We start from the raw sequence: 23,258 nt of genomic DNA on the forward strand, positions 1-23,258 counted from the left end.
ATTTTAAATTGATTGAACTTTTAATATGTAAAGACTGTGGGACTTTACATCTTGGGGATGAATAAGAAGGTAAGGGTGGAGGCTTAATAGTGATGTGTTTGTGTGTCAAGTTGACAAGGGGTCAATTGTACTGGCTGGTTTTGTGTGTCAACTTGACATCACCTGAAAGGGGTGCTGGGAACTGAACCCAGGTCCTCTGCAGCAGTGGTAAGCACTCTAAACTAATGAGCCATTTGGCAGGTTCTATAATGACTTTTAAGGGTTTAGCTTCAACACAAGCTTGGATTGGAGCAAATGCAAGCTATATAGGGCCACTGCGCTGAGCAATGGGCAGGGTCTGCTGCACACGGAGGGCTGGTTACTCTGCAGATGGCCTTGTCTAAACTTGGGAAGATTGTGAGCATGGGCGTTAGTTGTTAAGAATCAAAGTAGATTCCACATGCCTTATTCCTCAAATTAATTTCTTTTTTTTCACTGTTTATTGTTTCACATTAAGTACCCCAGTTCCCTCATCTCCCCCATCCCTTCATATCCGCCCATGCCCCTTGCAGCCTCCCACCCCAAATAAAACACACACAAACAAATAGCAACAACAAAGCATAGAGAAAAATCTCATTGTGGAAGCTGCAGTATGTCAGTGTGTCCCACACTGCATTCTTCTATCCACACACTTGCAGAATAGTCACTGCAGTGAATCACTGGTCTGGTTCGAGGTCTCTGGCTTCTGGGACATCCTCATTGGGAGTCCTCATGTTGTTGTTGTCATGGAGATCCTGCAGTTTTGGAACAGCAGGACTGGTCCTTTTATGTCTCTCGGCTTTTCATAGATGATACAGATTTTGGGTTGGCCCAACTCAGAGCCCTGGATCTGGGCCTGAGTGGTAGTTGAGCTGGTCAGCCCACCAGCTCCCATATCTGCAACGCCAGGGCAAGCTCTCCAGCACTGCTCTGACTAGGTCTCCCAGTGCCACCGTTGGCAAGATTTGGGGTAGAGGGGGGGAGCTCTCCTAAGTACTGAAGCCTGTGAGGGGCTGGGCCAGCTCCTCTGCTCTTACACCCTCAGGGCTAGCTCACCCATGCCTTCACTGTTAGGACCAGCTCTCCTGTGCTGCCCAGGTGAGGTGCGGGGCCTGCCCTCTAGAGTGCTACAGCTGGCCAGGGCCAGCTTACTTGTTCTCAATGACCTCAGAGTCAGTTCTCCTGACTGTTGTAGATGGTGAGGGGCAGGGCGTCACCCCCGCTCCCACACTCTCTCACCCTCAGTGCTGGCTCACCTACCCTCCTTGCCACCAGGGCCAGCTCTGCTGTGCTACCCGGTGAGGTGCAGGGCCTGCTCTCCCAAGCTCATGATCCTATGGGAAGCTCTCCCAACTGCCAGAGGTTATGAGGGCTTGGGGTAGGGACGTCACTTCTTTGCCCGTGCCATCCCATGGCAGATGAGCGGCAGGGTCAGCTCTCCTACACTGACACCCTGGAGGCTGGCTTACCCACACCCCTGTCACCAGGGCCAAGTCCTCTGGGCTGCCTGGGTAAGACTCAGGGCCTGCTCTCCAGAGTGCAGCATACAATGAGAGGTAGGGCCAGTTATGGACAACCCTTGGACATCCATGTGGTCCTGGGCAGCTGCTCCAATCAGGGACATCAACACCTACCCCTGCCACTGCACAGCCCGGGACTCGTATATGGCCCTCAGCAACAGCTCAGGCCAGGACCTCACCATAGCCCTAGGTGGTGGGGCTGGACACACACAAGAGGCTACTCCTCTCTACCTGGAGTCTCCAGTTTGATCTCTCTCCATAAATGTTCAATCTGCTCCATTTCTCTTTCTCTCCCATCTGACCACCATACACTTGCACATTGTGATGGCTCCTGAGGGCCCTTGGATGACAGGGTCTGTCTGTGATGCATGGCATGGCAGTAATCAGGTGTCATAGCAATTGTGCCATGCGCTGAAGGGTGGGTCTCTAGTGCTGTGGCAGTCTACATGTCTCTTTCTTCCTCCTCCCATGCTATGCTGCCTGGATTTGATTTGATTTGATTTCTGTGAGTCCTAGGCATAAGAGTCTGACCACCAAGCCAGGCATCAAGCTAATCTAAAGAAAGGACTGCCATCTGCTCTGCCCCTGACTGATGTAAGAACACTACCACCACCAAGGTGTCATGTCCTCCACAGGAGGAGCAAGGCGGAGAGCCGTGGACTGCCGTGCCTAGAGACCCGTCCTTCAACGCGTGGCACAGTTGGGCCACAGACACCCGTTTTCTGCCACGCCATGCAGCACAGACGGAGAATGTCTCTTTGCCCATTGCCAGGGGCGGTCAGATTAATTTCTTAAATCACTTTTATATGGACAAGCCCAAAGCAAGAGGTATATATATCCTGGAACACCTGACCTATCATGATCCCGCTTTTTGGGGGAGGCTGTGAAAGGGTTGACTGAGAGTGTGGAGGAGAAAATGGGAACAGTGTGGCTGTGGGGGTCCGTTTGGTGGGGTTAGGTGGGGCAAAGAGACAGAACGAGTGGCCTAAGAAGTCATTTCCGTCAGCTGACAATGCTGACAGGCATCTTGCATATCTGTTTACTTCTGAAGAATGCTTCACTTGAAAGAATTCTTAAACCTTGCCAGATTGGTTCTTGGACAGACCTGCAGGTTATTTTGTAAATTGGGTTTCAGGACCCATGACTAGTAAAATGGTAGAATTCCTATTTTGATTTTTCCATGTTTGGGACTTGCCAAACCTTAATCCAAGCTAACTTGTCTCATTGACTCACAGAATTGAATCAATTGCTGCAAAGCATAAGCTTGCTGTGCCTCTTGGTCCTGGCCACCACCAAATGTCAAATGCAGGAGAAGCAGGACAGGTCAGCAGGACACTGCGTCCCACGCTGGGCTTGCTTGCTCTGAAGTTAATGTCCACAGAGAAGCCAGAATTGCAACTTTGCTTTCTGAGGATCGGGATTTCTGGGGTTTGGTTTGGTTTAGTTTGGTTTTTGGTTTTTTGAGACAGGGATTCTCTGTGTAGCCCTGGCTGTCCTGGAACTTGCTCTATAGACTGAGGAAGCTGGCCTCAAACTCACAGAGATCCCCCTGCCTCTGCCTCCTGAATGCTGGAATTAAAGGAGTGCACCACCATGCCCAACTCCTTTGGGTTTTTTTTGTTTTTGTATTTCAACAAGGTGTCTTCGCTGTGACTCAGGGCTCACCTATTAGGTCCACTAACTGGCCAGTGACCCAGTGATCTACCTGTCCCTACCTCCCCACAGCTCTGGCTTTTTCTGTGGGTTTTGGGATCTGATTCAGATCCTCATGTTCACTCAGCAAGCATTGGACCAACCAGACTATCTCCCCAGTCTCCCCTAAATAGGGGAGCCAATGCTTTTTTACAGTATTGAATTTAGCCAGGTGTTTGAGTCCCACTATGGACATAGTGCTTTGGACTTTTGTTTGTAAATTTGCAAAGAGAGCTAATTCCATCCCAGAGGCCACCTGAGAATCAACTGCCATTTCCATCCAAAAGACCCATGGAAATTCCAAACCTGAGCTTCAGCTCCATGGCATTCAGAGTGACCTTATTCCTCATAGTTTGGCATTTATCTTGATAAAAATATGTTAGTTAAAAAAATTGATATCTTAAGGCTGAAGAGATGGCTTAGCAGTTTAGAGCATTTGAATCTGGACTTAGTTCCCAGCATTTTTTTGGCAATATTTTCTTTTCTATTCCATTAATTAATTACAATAAATTAATAAATTTATTTAATGAAATTTAATTAATTAATTAAAATTTACATCCCAATCACTGCCCCCTTCCCCGTCCCCACCTCACACAGTCCCTCCCCCATAATCCCCTTCCCTTCTGTGAGAAGGTGGAGCCTCCCCCTCCCCAGGAGGGTATCTCCTCACCCTGACACATCAAATCTCTTGCAGGGCTAGGCATATCCTTTCCCACTGAGGTCAGACAAGGCAATCCTTCCAGGGGATCTAAGCCATTCCAGTTCCAGGGGCTCCAGTGTTCTCTTCTGACCTTCAAGGACATCAGGCATGCACATGGTACACACACATACATCCAGGCAAAACACACATACCTAAAATAAAATGAACAAACCAAATAAAACTTAAAAAGGATATCCATATTTTAAACTTATTATAATTTCTATCTTCATCGGAGTGTTCTTATGTCTTGTGAGGATGCGAAGCCAGACACAGTGGCCTGAAGCTGTAAGGAAAACTGGTACAGAGACCCTTCAGGTGCCACATAGCACTCTCATGTGTGGAAGGAGTTTGATGATTGCCCTGCTTTCCTCCCAGGAGTGGTGTGAAATGACTTTATCTCTGAGGTGATATCAAACTCCCTTCAATAAGTACACAACACTTCTGCTAGGCAGGAGCTCTCTCTCACCTTTAAATTTCCATGTAGGTTAAGATGCAAGAAATTATAATGAAACCTTAGAATTTCAGAACAGATCTGTGGAAAGGGTAAGATTTATTTAACTCTCATCAGAGGCTAATATTTAGAAAAGTATAAGAACCTTTCTGTTTTTAGTCATCTGGAAAATTTCAGATTGAATATATTAAAAGTGTGTTTGTAGAAAAAAGTGGAAGGAACTAGGGAGAGAAAAGATGATCAGTATGGAAGTAAAATCACACACGAGGTGGGGGAGAGGGAGAGATAGACACACACACACATATACACACATACACACACACACACATACAAACAGAGGAGCGGGGCGGGGCATGGACACTGGCTTGCTGGATCATCACAAGGACCCTTTCCCATGGGGCAGAGGGCATGCCAAGCCAAAGCTGTCAGGCCTAAAATCAGAAAGCTGGCATGTATGGGTCAGCAGCTAACAAAAGACACCACAAAGTCAGGAATGCACAGAGCTGTCTCTCTGAAACAGACTGCCTTGAGATTCCATTCAAACTGTATCAGAATGCCCGAGTCAAGAGGATGGATGGGAACAAGCCTTACCAACCATTAGAGAGCAGAGCTCACTAGTGCTTAGAATATAAAGTAGTTCAAACATGGAAATTAGTGTGGAGGTTTCTCAAAGAGTTAAAATTGAACTTCAGATGATCCAGCTATACCAGTCCTTGACGCATGCCCATAGGACTCTGCATCTACCACAGAGACACTTGTTCATCCATGTTTACTGTTCCTCTATTCATAGTAGCAAGAAAATGGAACCAACCCCTAGATGTCCATCATCAGATGAGTAGATAATGAAAATGCACATACACAGAGGAATTTTATGTAGCTATCAAGAAAGATGAAATGCAGGAAAAATGAAATAGATGGATCTAGAAAACATTCCATTAAGCCAGGTGACACAGACGTGCACAGATAAATGTTCTCTCTCATGTAGATCCTAGCTTTCAGTGTTTACCTGTGTGTGTGTGTGTGTGTGTGTGTGTGTGTGTGTGTGTGTGCACCACGGAACACGTGACATGAAGACAGAGAGGAGGTCACTATGGGTGAAAGGGCAGCAGGAAGGACAGGGAGGAAGGGGAAGACTCAGGAGAAGGATCAACCAAAGCAAATCTTGCTTGAAAACACTATCGTGAAGTACTTTGTATGGCAGTTAATAAATAAAACCTTTCTGAAGTTTGGAAGAATATAGATGACAAGAATGTTCCAGTCTGCACAGAGAGTTCATTGACATTTCTAATGATCCTGATTGTTGATTCAATTTGTTGATTCAAATACTTGTTGAAATGTGTTGGCCATGTTTAAGTAAATGTTAGCATGTTCCTGCCTTTGAATGGGGTTCCTCTGTCCACGTTCCTAGTTTTCCCATAAGGCCCTCCCATCCTCATCCAGCATTGCCAGGGGCTGCAGGTGTTTTGGAAACCTATTGCTGCAGTAGTTGGAGGGCAGGGCTGATAACTAACGAGGCTTCTGAAGCACAATGATGCTGCTCTTTTTGTTGTTTGCCCCTTGTCTTAATGAGCTCTGTGAAAACGTAGAGTGCCTTATTTGTGGGGAATACATACAAGGACAGTTGTAGCAAATGTTATCATCACCGACCCGGAGGGAAGTGCTGCTTCATGGCTGCGCTGGAGTAGTCTACTCATGGTGTTTTGGTTTTTTTTGTTTTGTTTTGTTTTGTTTTGTTTTCATCTCATCTTCCCGCCCTATTTGGTATTTCTTCGTCTTCTATAACTACAGACCATTTTCCACTCAGTGGGGTGTGTTTGTCAAATATGGATCTGTTTGTATCTTCCCTCTCTGTTTAGTTTTGTTTTTAAATCACCTGGAGCAAAATATTTATCACCCTTGGTTGGATGCCACCTGGCACTTGACAGTTCGCCTTCCGCCTATCCATTGCTGGGAAATGTAAAGGCTTTTTATTACCACGAGAAAAAAAAATCATTAGGAAAGTATGATCGACTGCCAGAAGTTATGTCCAGAAGTATATAGAAATCCTATCAAACGGTCCAAAATGCTTTAAGTTTTGAATTATTTATCCTTACTAAGGCTTTATAGAATTTATAAAGGTGGCGAAAGGTGACTTCGTTGTAAAAGTAAATGGCTTCACTTAATAAAACTATCACCTTAAAGAAACCAGTGAAAGCTGCTGACTGAAAAGCAGTAGAAGCTTTAACAGAAGTATAGGAAAGTCATATTCATGGTCACATAAGTGGGGCTCAGTGCTGGCAGATTCTCAGTCTTCAGGGGAAAGAGAATTTAGAGCAGTGATTCTCAACCTGTGGTTTGTGACCCCTTGGGGGGTTCACATAGCAAATATCTTGCATATAGGGTAGCAAGGAAACCATGTTATGGCTGTGGGTCAGCACAACATGAGGAACTGAATCGAAGGGTTGTACAAGGTGCACCTAGGAAGGTGAGAGCCACGGACTTGGAGGGCGTGTGGGTGCCATTCTCATGTTTATAAATTCCTTATTTAATACCTCGGAGCAGGAAGCAGATTGGCATCACCTTGAGGAAAGCAACCGACTTTGAGTTTAGTGCAATTGTTTAGTAAATATATAGGCCTTTTCTATAAAGCCTAAAAACTTTAGATTTTGGTATTTTATCTAGTCATGTTTAAAACATTTACTTCATCTGTGTCATCAAATAGTCTGTTCAGAAAGAAGTCAGGACCTTGGGGAAATGACTGGTTTTAGGTCAGAAAGCTACTAGTTGAGCCTGGAACGTCTTGTCATACCAGAAAACAAGGAAGACTGTATCAAAAGAACTGAAAAGCCAGCCTGAATAAGCACTCAGACGCTCAGATATGCCTCCTAGCAACCGAGATATAAATTGGAATGGACTAAGGCATATCAAGTTTGCTAAAACTCAGTGACCTCGTGGATCTACTTCACAAAACCAAAATAAAAATCCTGTTGACTACAGAATAGTCAGGACACGCCCATTACCCAGAAAGTATAAAGAAGCAGTCAGGACCTGCTCCATGTTGTGTCCACCATCCGACCTCAGGCTCCCTCAGAGGGGATTCTCTTCATAGGATCATCAGAGATGATACATTAAGAACAACCTACAGGCAATAACTTAGAAGTTTTTGGATGTAGGCAAACATCACAGTGTTTAACAGCATGGCAGGAAGAGACAGGCAGTCCCTGATTTCTAATGAAAGCTCAGTCACTGCATGGAGCCTTTCACCTCACTCCCCAGATTAGGGCCTGAACCAGACGCAGCCTGTAGATTAAGTCATAGAGTACAGGAAAGCAAACGCCAAGGCAGCATCAAACCCCACCCAGAGTGATGGGTGGGAAGCCTCCAGATTTAGAAGCCTCCAAAAAAGGTCTTTCTTTCAGTAGCAGTTACGAAGACGACATGAAAGATCCAAATAGAAGACTAGCCTGCAGTTAATAAGAAAGTGCACAAATCCATATGCGGACTAAGTAAGACAAATGACCAGCCGTCGTAACACCTGCCGTATGAAGATGTGACGCTCGTTCCAGTGGATGGGTGCTGTTGGCTTTGTGGCTTGATGCTTTCTGATGTCTTTATCTATAACTGAAAGGACTCAGTGCTTGGCATTTACTCTAAAATAATATGGGCTGTGGGGCCAGATATGGGATTAGCAGAGAGAAGTTATGGGGCTCTAATTAAAACAAGCTTGGAGTCGATTGTTGAGTTGATGGTCGCAGAAACCAAGTAGATGTGACTGGTTTGTTACTCGGCTTTTTTGTTTTGTGTATATTTGTTGCTCAAATAAGACTTAATATATGTCTATCATTACATATGCATATAAACATCCTATGAAATTCATAGAATTGCAAAATTTCCATCCATGTTTAAATGTTACAAAGAATCCTTTACATAGCTGTGAGAAGGGGCAGCCTATGAGACACTGGCATTTTGAGTACTTGTGATAAAGGTTCTGTGAGATAATGTATAAAATATAAGGTTCCCTGGGCTGGAGGGGTGGCTCAGTGGTTAGGAGCGCTAGCTGCTCCTGCAGAGGATCCAGTTTAGTTCCCAGCACTCACAACCACCTGTAATTCCTGCTCCATGTGATTTAGCATCCTCCTCTATCCTCTATGAGCACTGCACTTACACACACACAAACGCACACGCACACACGCATGCTCACAATTAAAAATAAATAAATCTTATTTGAAAAGAAACAAGATTGTCATGGTGTACAGGGTTGTAAGCCTGGGAACTTAGTGTCTCACATAGACTTGAGGTCAAAGTGAGACTCTAAATTCTATTGCAAATTAAGAGTCTCAGAGCCTGAAGAGTCTAGATAGGGAGATACACAGTGGCACCCCAGGAGAAATACATGAAATGTGATCCAAATAGGCAGTTAGAGGGAACTTGGGGGAAAAGGGTGGCAAATGGCTTTGGTGGAGTCAGGCCTACTGCACTCAAGAGCTGGTGAAACTTTCCACTCCAAAACCCTTTCCACCTGCAAATGCTTACGTGAGCTAAGCCCAGTAGGGACACAAATCAAACATTTATGGCAGTGAACCATATAGAACTTTAAAACAGCCCATGAGTACACATGTGATCTTACCATGAAGCTAGGCACAGTGACTCACACCAGTGATCTTAGCAATGAGAAATAAAAGCAGTTCACTGGAAGTTCTAGGCCAGCCAGAGATCGATAGAGAGACCCTGATAGAAAAGACAAGCTGGGCGTGGTGGTGTGCGCCTTTAATCCCAGCACTTAGGAGGCAGAGGTAGGAAGATGGATTTCCATGAGTTTGAGCCTGGTCTACAAATCGAGTTCCAGGACAGACAGTGCTGTTACACTGAGAAACCCTGTCTCAAAATAACAAAATAAATAAATAAATAATAAAAAAGCCACAAAAAGTGAAATTTACAATTAATGAGATGGATGTGCCTGTTTGAGCACAATCTAGTCCAAAGATACATTGTTTGATACTTGCGTGCTAAGGACCGACAGCAGGAAAATATTAAAAGCCTTGTTTTCTGTAATTAAGCCAGTGTGTTTCTGTAAGAGCAGAAAGCTTTGTATGTACATTGAAAATAACTGCACGTAACAAAAGACAGTAGTCTCAGAATCTGAGGCAGAGGGCTTCAGGCAATGATCTTGGCATCGTGAGGTATCTCGGGCCCTCGGGGGAAGTGCACTTTGTGGAGGCTGAAGTGAAGTCTCCTGATGCAGCATGGTCAAGCACTGCCAGGAACACGTTGGGTTCATTGCACATCTGATTAAGAACTAATTGTTGGCTGCTGCAAGATCAAAAACCGTTTACTGATGCCCGATTTTTCACTCCCTCCCTGTGCCATCCCACCACCCGTATGGGGTCAGGAGCCATGTTTAAGAAGCTTGGATGCAGTCTCCACCAACTATGTCCTTGATTAAGTGTCTCTGATAGTCCTATGCTGATTTTTTTCTTGTGAGTAACCTTATTTCCATCTGTTTTATCCTAGTTGGGGAATGGCGGTCAATGTGTATTCTACCTCGATAACCCAGGAGACTATGAGCAGGCATGACATCATTGCATGGGTTAATGACATTGTGTCTCTAAACTACACAAAAGTGGAACAGCTCTGTTCAGGTAAGAGATTATCCTCGTAGTATTTACACGATGTTTCCTGGCAATTGAATGTAATTTTTATGAAACACACATGACATATTTGGGGTAAGACAAAGACGTATATATAAGTATGGCTACATATAAATAAAAGGGGAAACTTGGCTGGAAGTAAAGGACCTACAGGGGGGGGGTGTCGGGGGGGGGGATGTCTGGGAACACCTGAGAGCACACGGCCATGCAGATGAGTATACAAACTGCTTCTGGCTTGCCTGCTGTCTGCCACACTCCTCTGTAATCCTGGCTCCTAGCCTCTGCTCCGCCATCCTATTATCACCATATATATGACGTCAAATACCGTAGAGCTTGAATTGGTGGTTCAGGGCCCTATCCCAGCTTCTCAAGAGGCCAAGACTGGGGTATATCATAAACACAAGGTCTGCCTGGACCACATGACCAGCTCAAAGCTAACCAAGCTTTGAGCTTGGTTAACCAAGTGGGACATTGTTCCAAAATAAAAAGCATTGAGGCATAGCTCCAGGGTGAACGCATGTCTATAGCACCAAGCAAATGGCACCACCCATAGTGGACCTCGAACCTCTGGGACTCCTTCCATATTGCCCTTCTCAGACCCATCCTTCCCATCGCTCTCCCCGGAGCCTTCACTCCGAAAAACACCCTCTGTTCTCTGCAGACACGTTCCCTTTGGCCCCGCATAGTTTGGTCGGTAACATCCTCCTCACAGTGTAAGCTGCCTCACCTACTGTCCGCTCTGGGACGGCTTCCCCAGGCTCTGTGGTTTTCCCAAACTCTGTCACGTCATGTATGATTCGAGGAGGTACCAGGAGTTCTAAAGGAACAGGCTTGTAGTTTACTTTTTGTCTAATGCCCAACGTACCACTGTGCCTAATATCCAGTAGTTTGGTAGGGAACGTGTATTGAGTTAAACTTCTTTGAAAAAAAGGTAAATTTCAAAAACCAAAGTGTGTTAATCTGCCTGTAGCACTCTGACCGGAAAACAAGTGTGAGTCTGTGTTGTGGAAAGATGGACATGGGTTCTCAAAGTGGAAACTGCACCAGAGCATATCTAATCTCTTGGGGGTTGCTGAAAAAGCTCCCGTGGCCCTCTCAGTCAGCACCCTGGGTCTGGAGCCTAGGCCCCTGTGCTTGGTGAGCCATCCTGGATGGCTCTTCCAGCAGTCTGCCCCTTGCTGTGCACTTCTGAGAAACCTCAGACCACTAACAGTGTGGCTCAGGTATCCCAGGCCCGTCTGGCACCATTCGCATGCTCTTAGTGTAATTTTGTCTTCAGCAATAGCACTTGGCAGGAGGACGCAGTCTTAATATTTACTTATTTATGAATTCATTTCTAGTCTTGTCCTAGAAGATTTTGACGGCAGGTAGGACAGTGTCACTCAAATAAGAACAAATCCAAATAAGGTTGACCTAAGTTATTTGTCCTTATCACGCTTAGGAATGCTCAGGTTTATGGTGTATAATGTATCTCGGGTATTTGTTTTAGTTCCTTATAGCTTATCGGGTGGTGTTTGATTTTAGTGGCCTGCTCTGGGAAGACACAGAACACCGGCATGCGTTTCTGCAGACTGTTCTTTCCTAACATTGTATCCCAGCTTTGTAAAGACTTACACACTGCACACCTGACGGTTCTCCATCTGCCCTTCTTCCCTGTGGCCTCTCTCTCTCTCTCTCTCTCTCTCTCTCTCTCTCTCTCTCTCTCTCTCTCTCCCTCTCTCTCTCTCTCCCTCTCTCTCTCTCTCTCCTCATTTTATCCCCGGCTAGCAGCTCTCCCTCAAAGCCAATGTTAAAACAAACATCAATTAGAACGTATGAAATTCCAATGGTGTAAAAGTTCATTGAGACACATAGACTTTGGGCCTGGTTACTTTTGGGGTGTGTGTGTGTGTGTGTGTGTGTGTGTAATTTGGAATCGCTTTACAATGAAGTTTTAATGGTTTTCTTTTTAAAATATAAGGCAAGGTGAAAAAAATGAACATCAGCTTTCCTTCAGTTTGCAAAAAAATACTGAAATCCAGCTATGGTGCTGTACTTGTTTCTGGACCTTTTTTACCTTTGTCTGACATCTCTCTCTTCCCCATAAACATTTTTAAATGCTCTCTAAAGTAAAAGCTGTGCGTTGGGTTGGTAGTAGCTCAGTGGTGGAATACTTGTCTCACGTACGCAAGGCTCTGGATTCAATCCTCTGTATCATGAGTAAATAAATACGTAGGTCACGTGGAAATACCTTGTAACACATTGCAAAACCGTGAAGATTACTCATTTCTTGTTATCTTATCCCAAGGACGTTACTTTATGACCATTTTCTTCGAACATTAAATCTGGGTCATGGATCTGTTATGCCTATTTGGATTGCATTTATTTCTCAAAAAAGCAATCTGTTTCATGAAGAGCAGAGGGGCTGTCTCCATTTTGTACTGCTGGTTGCCTAAATCTGCTTTGAAATCTTCATCATGTTGAGTTCCCCTTGTGGGATGGGAGGTTGAGCCACGTGCACCACCATACCAGTCTAGCGTAGAAATGGTTCCTGTCGCTTGGTAAAATGTATAGGGGACTGGACAGGGGATGGGGTCCTGGGTTTTGTTCAAGCCAGTTTAGTAGCTGTTTCCAAGGTAGTGGAGACGGAGAAAGGCCAGTACAGTGCTAAACGTTCCTAAAAGTGGCTTCCTCCACTGGAGGCACCTGGTTGAAGGTGACAGAAGGATCGGAAAAGGATCGGGAAAGGAACTGGAAGGAGTTTGACCCAAGGCAGAAGGTAGTGTCTCCCCTCCCCCCCTCTGCCATCCTCAGCCTCCTCTCTGCACCCCATCCCCACTCCCATTTTGCTATAGCCGGCTCTCCACCCTAGGCTGGGTGTCGCTGCGAAGCCAGTTTTCCCAGCTGGCCTTTTTCTACAGCCTGTGCATCCTCTCCCTCTCCTTCCCACTCGGTCCCAGGACAGGAAGCAGATACCAGCAGGCATTCCACACTGACTGGACCTCAGCCAGGATCATCGCACAGCCCGTACTGGCACCGTGGTTGATGGACGGCTCGCTTATTTTCCTGGAGCACCTGACTATTTAAATAAAATGTCATTTAAATGAAAGCATTTTTGAAATTTTTAAATATTTTTCTTGATTTGCTTTTTTTTTTTTAAGGTAGAAAAAAAATTAATCTGAGTTTGATTCACGTTCAATATGTGTTTCTCCAGATTGGTTCAAGCTTTGTGTTGGATCAAGTTCCTGGTATTTTCTTATTCTGGGTGCTATTGAATTTGGCTAATGAAGTTGTAGTTGCATTTTACAACTCTTGAGACATGAACAGTGGAAGGGAATACAGTTTGTAGAATGTACTGGGTTTTGCAGAGGTGTGGCCGTCAGGCGTGGAACCTGAAGGACAGGCCCTTGCCTGCTTTACCGTGGTGGTAGTCATTCCTGTGCACGGTAGCAAGTTCTTTGTGACCATTTTTGGCTGCAGATCTGTGCTTGTTAAATAGGTTCATTCCAGCCTAGCACTGTGTCCCCTGTGCCTACTCTCTTGTGTCAGCAGAGAAGACAGGTTAGGGATGAAATCAGCTCAGAGGCTAAATTTAGTAGGGCTGATCTTACTGACTCTTATTGAAACCAAGTAAGGCTAGCCCTCAGTGTCAGCAGGCCCAGCAGTTCACTTAGCTTTATACGATCAGAGGTTTATTGTTTTCTCTAAGAAAGTGAGCCATTTCATAATGGGACTGTGGTTAGGTCATAGAATACTAATGGAATATTATCTGTGCTTAGAGGCATTGTGTAGAGATTTTGTCTAGACTGGGTATTTTTTTCTCCCTAATTTTATTTAACCAGCTAATTTCAAAATCCGTGTACTTGGTCTCAGCATACCAAATAGTTGGAGAAAGATGGATAACAAGTGAGATGGGCCATGTCTAGGCGGGATCCAGCTAGAGGGTGGCTTGCTGGATTGGGTAGCATACTGAAGTCTCCACCAATTCACTGGCTCAATACAGCTTATTTTTTGAGTAGAGGATATAGAATGTAAGAGGATGTTTCTTCCCTTATAATTTATTTATTTCCGTTATCTTGATACTTTTGTTATTAAAGATAAACATGAATTGGTGGCATTACAGTGGTTTGGTTTGGTTTGGTTTGGTGTTTTGCCCTGAATTTGTGTGTGTGTGTGTGTGTGTGTGTGTGTGTGTGTATGTGTACACACACGTGCACACATGGGTAACAAACTGAAATGCCAAATACATTCACCTCGACTTACCAAACTGGTACTAGGAGTTTTTGATGTTTTTTGCACATTCAGATGTTTGATCCTTGAACATAGTCGCCACACCACCACCCAACTTCTTGCTGTGCATGCTGTTCTGACCATTAGCAGAGCTTTATTCACAAACACATTTTGAGCCCTGAGATAAACAGGGTAAGATTATTGCCCTTGAAGCCCTGTCCATGAAAAGACGAGACCACAGCAGTTAAGTGCCTCTGAAGAGAGATGGATGTGTGCAAAGGAGAATGTTGAATAAAGGGGGTGGGATAAAGGGAGTCAGCGGGAAAGACACTCATGTTCTTGGGTGTGGTGAGGTGCTCCAGAATGACAGAGTGGTAGCTGTTCAAGGAGCACCCCAGAAAGGCTGTCCTCCTCCTAGAGTCAGGTGGGGGTGCCCAGTATAGAGGAGCCCATCTAGGGTGCTGCGTTTGTTCAGTGGGCAGCCTCCCCAAACCAGGGTAGCCTGTGTCCCTGCCTTCAGAAACATGCTTCATCATACTGGGATCCATGTGCCGGGCTGAGTGAACATTGGTTCGAAGCCACTGTGTATGCATGAGATATCTCAGGGAACCTAACTTCTTTGCAGAACAAGACAAGCACGCCTAGGTTTCAGAAAACTGGGTAGGTGTCAAATGACTGTTGATTTTGACATCCATTTCTGCATCCCGTTTTCAGCTTCTTCCTTTTGTCATGGTGTTAAGCACCGTTAATGAAGATAAATTGAAACCCAACAGCTAGGAGAAAGTGGATGACCTGAAATGTATAATGTATATTATTTCATTGAAAGCTCGTGTGTGTGTGTGTGTGTGTGTGTGTGTGTGTGTTGTGTACATACATATTTAGTGACAAGTCAAAGGACACACATACATGTTAAACTTGAAAACATAGCTAACAGGAATAAACAAAAATTGATGGCATTATTAGAAACATAAACCAATAAATTGTAAATTCTTAATAAGATCACAGAAATAATTATAGGAATTTATACAAAGCAATATCCTTAGTTATACCTTGTGTTTTGATCTCATTATTTTCTGTTACCCAGCGAAATTGCTACATGTGGTAGATGTATACTCTTCAGGATCCTGGTTGAAGGCCTTACAGATTAGCAACTGTCCTGTATCCATGCTGTCTCTAAGCCACCACCCCAGATGTGTGTGCTTAGAGAGGAGAGATGTGGTCATCAAAAGAACAATGTGGACTCTGGAGCTAATGGGAGCCCTGGCATAAACTCCATAGACTTTTGGGCCTGAGGCCCTGACTGCAGGGCATAGTCGGCCTCTTAAGAGGTATGGGAAGCCTTGAGTACCTGTGGCTTGAAGACTTGTTGAGTGGGTCATAAGCATGACAGTCTTAGAGCCCCTCCCTTGTGACTTTGTCTCTGATTTGTAACAGCCTCTCTTTTACTTGGTTGTGTTGTGTTTGAGTCTGTCTCCCTATTTAGCTTAGGCTGGCCCCCAACTTCAGTCCTTCTGCCTCATCTTCCCAAGTGTGTCCCTGGTGATCTAGTGGTTAGGATTTAGTAATCTCCCAGATGCTTTGATTTTGGGCATACAAGACCACACATGGCCTAAAATACTATGTGTATCTTGTTTTGTTTTGTCTTTTGGTTTGAGTTTTGGATAGTTTGATTAGTTGCTTGCTGGCTTGCTGGCTTGCTGGCTTGCTTGCTTGGAGCTTATATTTGTTATGGTGATGATGGATGGTGTTTTATTGAGACAAAATCTCACTCAATACACCAGGTTGGCCTTGAGCTTTGATTTCTCCCTCTGCCTCCTACATGCTGAAATTATAGGTATACGTCACTGTGCCTGGTCTACAATCCTTGCCTCTGAATCACATGAAGACATTATCTATTTTGAAATCATTTACTGGGTCTATAAAAAAAACCAGTATCCCTACAAGAGAAAAGTATGTTCCAATATACTGAGTTATTTTTGGATTTTTTTTTCCTCAAGATGTCAGTTATGTGATGTGACAGATATGCTCCTTATAAAACATTATCTTGAATTCTTGTTTCCATTTTTTTCTTTTTCTTCTTTCAGTTTAAAACCTCTAAAGACTTACAAGAGGAATATATATTTGAGGGAGACCTCAGACAGTCATTTCTTTTTATAAATGAGTTTACTATGATGTAAGCACCTCTGTATTTTTCTGAGAAAAGACCTAAGAACTGGAGACCCCTCAGATGTTTCACAGCAGATGAGCCAGAGTGTCTCGGGAGTGTGTGCTTACCCATTCTGTGCATGGCAGAAGCCACAGATCTCATTCTCTCCTCTGGATCTAAAGCTCATGTTCATATTTTTTATCTGAAATAGTCTAGCCTTTCCTCACATTGGCCTCATGTGAGCAAGTTATTCCTAATAGAATTTCACAGCCTCATTTTAACCATTTTATGTCTTTGAGGAAAATAGAATATCTAGAATAATTTTGTTGCAAGCTTGCTCCCTGTACACATATATGCATACACACACACACACACACATACATATATATATATATACATATATATTACACACACACATATATATATTATACATGTATGTATATATATATGTGTGTGTATATATATATATGCATACAATGGACTCACACATATACGTTGTGCATACATGCATATTTACATATATACATATGCATGTGTACCCATGCACTTTCACATACACATAAATATACATATCACATACTGCATTCACCCACATAATGCATACATATGTGCATGTGTACATATACACATATACACTTACACATGTGCATTCACACACAGAGACACACATCTGTGTATACATTCACATATGCACACACGAACATTCACACATACCAAAGGACTTAATCACTGGAGCATGGTACATTCAGTTCACGGCCAGGAAGCAAAAGAGAGAAGAAGGAGAGACCCAAGTTCCCCAAATCTCATCAGAGTTATATCCCTGGTGACCAAAGGAGCTCCCACAAGGACACACCCTTCAAGGTTCTGCTCCCTCCCTTCCCGTAGCACCACCCTGGAGACTGAGCCTTTAACATGTGTTTCTTTCAGGGTCAATCAAGATCCAAACGATAACATCAGTCTTAAAGACTGTTCACCTGCCAGCAAGGCAGAACAACTGACTAGACTGCTTGTCTATCTGCCCCTGGGCTCCCTTAGGCAGTCCAGCAAGAATCCTACGTGGAGAACAGAAAAAGCAGCTGCGAAAGGTGACCTTGGACTAAACTTTGAAGAAAAAGAAATTGTCAGTGAGGCAGGAAGCCAGCGTGGTGTCTTGCCTGTGCATTCACATTGTGCATGTGTCTGTAGTGTATATTGGGGCTTGAGACAGTATGCACAGCATTGCTCCAGGTAGTAAGCACTGTACTCAAGGGAGAGAAAGCTTTGTCTTCATCTTGTTTAGGTCCTTGGCCCAGTGGCCATGAGGGTTTGGTAAACGGCTGATAGCTACTATGAAGTGTAGAGCTCAAATGTTGAGATGAGGCCTCCTAACATGGACACAGCCCAAGCTGAGGAAAGCTGGATGCTTGGGGTACCATTTTGGTCCTGTGAGGCTCTGCACTGTCCTCTTTACTCCTGGAGTCTGCAGGGGGTTGACTCAGTACAAGCCGAGCATGGCCAGCATCTGAGGTCCCAGCAAAAGCAGCAAGATCAAACCCAGCCAGGGCCCGTCCCTTGGCTTGCAGTCTCTCTGCCACATTTCTATCTGGAGCTCTCATCTGTTCCACAGACAAAGCAGAGGGAGGGTGAGATCCCTGGCCAACACGAGCCTTTCTTGCTGTCAGACAGTTCTCAATACTGATGAGCAGGGCACGCCTGGTGACGTCTGAATTGCCAATTGGCTTCAGTGTCTGCACATTGTAATGATCAAGTCGGGCATGTCCACGTCCTACAGCTCTTCAGATAATATTTCCTCACCATTTTCTATGAATTACATTTTTGATTTATAGTTTTTCATAAGTGACATAGGAAAAAGAAAAGAGGTACCGGATCTAACAGCTAAATGTTTGGGCATTTTAGAATTGCATACCAGGGAAGAGGAGAATTGCTTAAGATAACCATCACTCTACAGGCTGAGTTTCTTTCCACCCTGAAACTATTATGTAAGTGTGACAGACAGCATGTCACCTCTCTCTGTCATCTCCTTTCCAGGGGTGTGGTTCTTCCTTGGATTTTAACACACATACATTTTTATGACCATGTAGTGTGACCATGAGAAGCATATGGCTGTGGTATTAGCCCCAGCAGAGTTCCCTAAAGTTTCTCTTTAGTCACTGTCAGGAAGGTTGGTGTCTATTCCTATGTCTTCTGAATGACATTTTGGGACAATTCATAGAAGAATTTTAAAAATAAAGGAGCCAAGTTTTAGAGAAAGTACATATGTCAACTTTAAATATGTTAGAATCCATTTTTTTTTAAAAAAAAAGCAGAAGTAATTTCCTGCCCCTTCCCGACCCCATCTCCCTCTTTAACTCTTCTGTCATTTATGTTTTGGCCATCTGACTAAATCCCTAAAGTAAATACCATGAGGTCTTCCTGCTAATTTGAGTTCCTTCTAATACTGGAATTGTGCTTAGATAACAAAATGTCCTGGGACGAACCTGGGATATATCCATAAGTCAGCTTATTATGCAACAGTTTTCTTTCTTATAGCACAGTGTGCCCAGAGGCTATGTCATAGCTGCTCTCTGTTCTCTGTGGCTGACCTTCTTCCACGCCAAGCCAGGTCTACTGAACTGTTAGCCTTTAGGCCTCTTTTGGGGGAACTGTTGGGGGCGGGGGAGATGCATCCTTCTGTAAGAAGTGGCTGTTAAGGATGCTGTTGATGGTGTGCCAGCTAGTGAGCTTGTCTGGGGTGAGAAGAGTGAGGAAGGAGCTGTGACCCGAGAGAGAAGGGCAAAAATTTCCACCTGCAGAGGGACGACAAGGCACCTAACCTAGGGACAGGCACCTCTGTAAGCAAAAGGAGGTTCTCTGCGAGTGAGCCGCAGTCTCGTGCTGGTCCATTCGCATTGCTCCATCTTGCATGTGCTCAGAGTTCCACATTGAGGGCTTCCATATGTCCCCTTTCTCCTTGCTTCCTGACCACCCTCAGCAAAGACCCTTGAAGACTAAAAAAAATGATGCTCCGAGTGAGACTTGACCCTGTCTGAGGGACGATGGCCAGTTTCTCTCTAGACTTCTCCCCTGACTCACTTAGCACATCTGCATCCCTGCCTTTGCACATCTGCGTCCCTGAGTTTATTTTATACTTGCAGTTGCTTTGTGGGTTTGCTGGGTTTTCTGTTCTATTTTCTCTATTTTTCTGACTTTTCAAACCACAGTTACTTGCCCCTTAAAATGAGATCATTTTCCTTGGGAAGAATGTTTTAGGGGACTCACTCTGTAACCCTGGCTGTCCTGAAACTCACTGTGTAAACCAGACTAGCCCCAAACTTATGGAAATCCACCTGCCTCTGCCTCCAAATGCTGGGATTAACCCAGCAGTTTATTGGTTTTTTCATTCACCCATAAGCACAGGGGTATCCCCATGTGTCACCTACAGATAGCATTTGGTCAGAGGTGACCCATCATCACAGAAGTTAGACACAGACACTCATATCTTCTCAGATTCCTGACTCTAAGTCAAACTTACCTTATGTCAGCCTGTTTTATAGTCTGGAAGCAACAAACAAACAAAAATAGGCAAGTAGACAGAGCGAAGCCATGTCTGTGGAGGCAGAGAGACGATACTAGAGACAAGTGTGTAGAGACCCTTTCAAGTGCAGGTGGGGAGACAGAGACAAGATGGCAGAGCTTTCTCAAACCTTCTTTCTTCATGACTCCAAAAAGAAAACAGAATTTCTTCCCAGTGGGTTTTTTATATACTTCCCTAACATGTTTTTTTATTTGTGATAAAGACTTGTTTTAAGGTCTCCCCACCCCCTACTAGGTCTGGAATGTTAAATTCTAACTTTAGCTGAGGTCTCAGACTCAGACTTCTTCCAGTTTCAACACTGAGCTCTGTGGAAGCCAGTGACATTTTGTACTGAGCACCCCCCCCCCACACACACACACACTTTCTGGACTCTGCTGTGGAAGCCAAGTGTCACGTGTGAGGCAGGATATGTTCAGTAAAATGCGATGAGCATGTTGCCTGAATGGAAATTGCACATTGGGACCTGGGCATGAAACTAAGTCCTTAGGACTGGCTCAGTCCTTAGCAGGTAAAAAGTCTGCTAGTGTTTCCAACCAACAGGCTTACGCTTCAGCTGCTGTGTTATGGTCCACAAATACTCAGGTGAGCCTAGGGCTGGGGTTAGAGCACCTGATTCGGGTGGTCTGGTTCTCAGTATGCCATCTTATTGATGAGTTTCTGGGAAAGTTGCTTTTTAAACAGCCATTGTCTGTTGTTCATATTGTAAGCCTCCAGCTGCTGTGCGCTCTCTGGGTCTCTCCAAAGTTTACCTTCGAATAAAGAGATCCATCCTACATCTCAGCCAAGGACTCTTTGGAGTTTGATTTCTACTGCTCTGAAATTTCCATTTGGAAGATCGAGGAAGCTTTCTGTCTCCTATGACATAGGCAGCACTTTAATCAACTCAGAACGTCCACTGACTGCCCTGTGTCATCAGCTTCTCTACAGCCAGACTAGCTGGGAGTGATGCTCTGCAGGTCTCTGTGTTAGGGAAGAGGGGGTGGGCATACATTTATGGGAAAGTGTGCGTGCACACTCAGGGATGCACACACATTCATATGTTTCTATGTACACAGGTCAGTGATCAGCATTGGATCCTCTATTTGTTCCTGGTGATTTTTTTTTTTTTTTTTTTTTTTTTTTTTTTTTGATGCAGGGTCTCTTACTGAACCTGGAGCTCACTGATTGGCTAGACTGGCTGACCAGTGAGCTTTATCCACTTTCCTTTTGGAGACAGGGTCTTTCACTAGGACTGGAATTCACCAATTCAGCTAGGCTAGCTAGTCAGTGAGTTCCAGGGATATGCTCCTACAGCCTCCCAGCCCCGGGAATACAAGCTCATGACACTGTACACTGGTTTTTACATGGGTTCTAGGGATTAACCTCTGGTCCTTGTGATCGTCACTTACTGACTGAGTTATCTCCCCAGCCTCACAATTGAACTCTTAAAGAATGTATTTGTGTGTGTGTATGTGTGTGTGTGTGTGTGTCTGTCTGTCTGTCTGTCTGTCTGTCTGCGTATGTGTGTAGAGGTTTCTGCTGACTGCTGGAAATGGAACCCCATGTTTTGCAGTATCACTTTCCTCTTTAGTCAGCCCTGATTTCCCACGGGACACTTCCTCCAATAGGAGGTTTGTGCTTTGGTGGCAGATACGGTCCTGCAGAAGCATCAGTTCAAAGAGTGACCAGGCAAATACAAAGAGACAGTAGGCCACTGTGCTTGTACTATATCAAGTCTCAAATCCATCATGCTCTATTAAGAAAGCTGATTTAATTGTCAATATGTGACTGCTGAGATGGCAGAGAACAGTTACATTGTTAAGTTATAAGACTATCAGGAGCTCAGAGAGGAGAGGAGCTGGCACTGCCCCTGGGAACATGTAGCACACGAGGGGCCTCTCTGACAGAAACCACAACAAAAGATGGGGAGGCCAGAAGCACGTGTGCTGGCGAGAGTCTGAGACATGAGCAGGTAGCATGTCAGTGTTCTAATTAGCAGAGAACTTCAAGTAGCCTTTAAACGAGAAGTTGGTTGGCAGCCTGAGAATCAGATCATCATCTAAGTTTAGAGCTGAGCACTCTATCCAACCCTGACGTTTTACACCTAAGAATATTGTTGGCTCAGAGGGTGTGAGGGCATGTCCAACCTGTTCAAGATGGGGAAGGCCCTGGAGCCAAGACTGGTACTCCACTTCTCCTCTTCCCTCACCCACATCATCCTGGATAGATGCTTATGAAAATGTGGTGGGATAGTTTCCTTTATTTCTAGCTGTTTCTAGACTCTGTTGCCTTTCCTAACTTGAGGAGCCCATTGCGCTGATGGCTTCTGAGGGCAGCACATTATAATCAGCCACTTGGGGGACATTAGCATCCTCCCCTTTGATTACATTGATTCATCTTGCATTTCTTCTTTCAAAGTTTATCTTTTATGTTCTCTGAAGACTGGGTCTCATACTTGTTTAGTCTTTAAAAAAGAAAAACACCAAATCTTAAAAGAACAGCTAGCAGCTCTTGTACTGCCTCACTGGGGATTTTGATAGCATTTCCATTTGCTCTTTCCCAGCCCTTGCTGCTATTCAGCCTCTGACCCTTATTCACTAGCCAATTAGTTACTAGAATCTTCTGATTTCAAATACTGTATTAAATACACGCTTAGGTACAAAAAGGACAAGGGCCAGGGGCAAGTGTGCCCCAACACTATCCCTTAGAAGGTGAAGCACAAGCTAACAGAGTCAGAACACGAGATACAGAACTGGTGAGGTCATAAGGACTGAAGGAGGAACACCTCCAATGGCGGCAGTGAAAGAGGACCTCTCTGAGACGGTGCCTTCTGCACTTTGGTCTGAAGGAAGCAGAGTGTAGGTGGCCCCAGGGTGTACAGCTCCTAATGCAGAGCCAAATGACGTGTTCCAGGAACAGCAGAGAAGCCTGCAGTGAAAGGAGTTTCCTTAGGGGAAGCTTTGGAAAAGTGAGGTAGAGCTATAACCTCTGGGCATGGTACACCAGGAAAGGAGTGTAGATCTTACAGTGGCTTCATAAAAAGCCCACCATAGTATTCCTACAGTGTCATCCAGGTTGAGTCGAAGAAGCTTTGACACAGTGTGTTAAAAGTGGGATTCAAGGAAAACAGACCATGCCATAGCCATATCAGTTCCTGGTGGGCTCAAGTGACTTCGAGATTTTCTTTTTATGATGTATAATCAGTATGCCCTTAAAAGACACAGGGAAGCAAGACCTGAAAGTGACCTAGCACACAGACCCAGATGGGCCAGTAACATGAATTCTGCATAGCTCCACAAGTCCGCTTGGGATCTCCTCTGAGTCCTGAAAAGCTGGCATGTA

At 44.6% G+C, this 23,258-nt stretch overlaps 1 protein-coding gene across 2 annotated transcripts in view; it reads left to right on the forward strand.

Moving 5' to 3' along the window:
* Nucleotides 1-23,258, forward strand: part of Mapre2 (microtubule associated protein RP/EB family member 2) — a 94,071-nt gene that overhangs the window by 23,300 nt on the left and 47,513 nt on the right. The window contains exon 2 of one of the 2 annotated variants that reach the window (XM_031365118.1): nt 9,872-9,999. The exons of the other annotated variant lie outside the window; for it this stretch is intronic. Coding sequence (XP_031220978.1) covers nt 9,872-9,999 — 128 coding nt within the window. The remainder of the gene's footprint in view (nt 1-9,871; nt 10,000-23,258) is intronic. 2 annotated transcript variants of the gene reach the window in all.

The sequence above is a fragment of the Mastomys coucha genome, unplaced genomic scaffold (assembly GCF_008632895.1).
Source record: "Mastomys coucha isolate ucsf_1 unplaced genomic scaffold, UCSF_Mcou_1 pScaffold13, whole genome shotgun sequence".
Classification (NCBI taxonomy): Eukaryota; Metazoa; Chordata; class Mammalia; order Rodentia; family Muridae; genus Mastomys; species Mastomys coucha.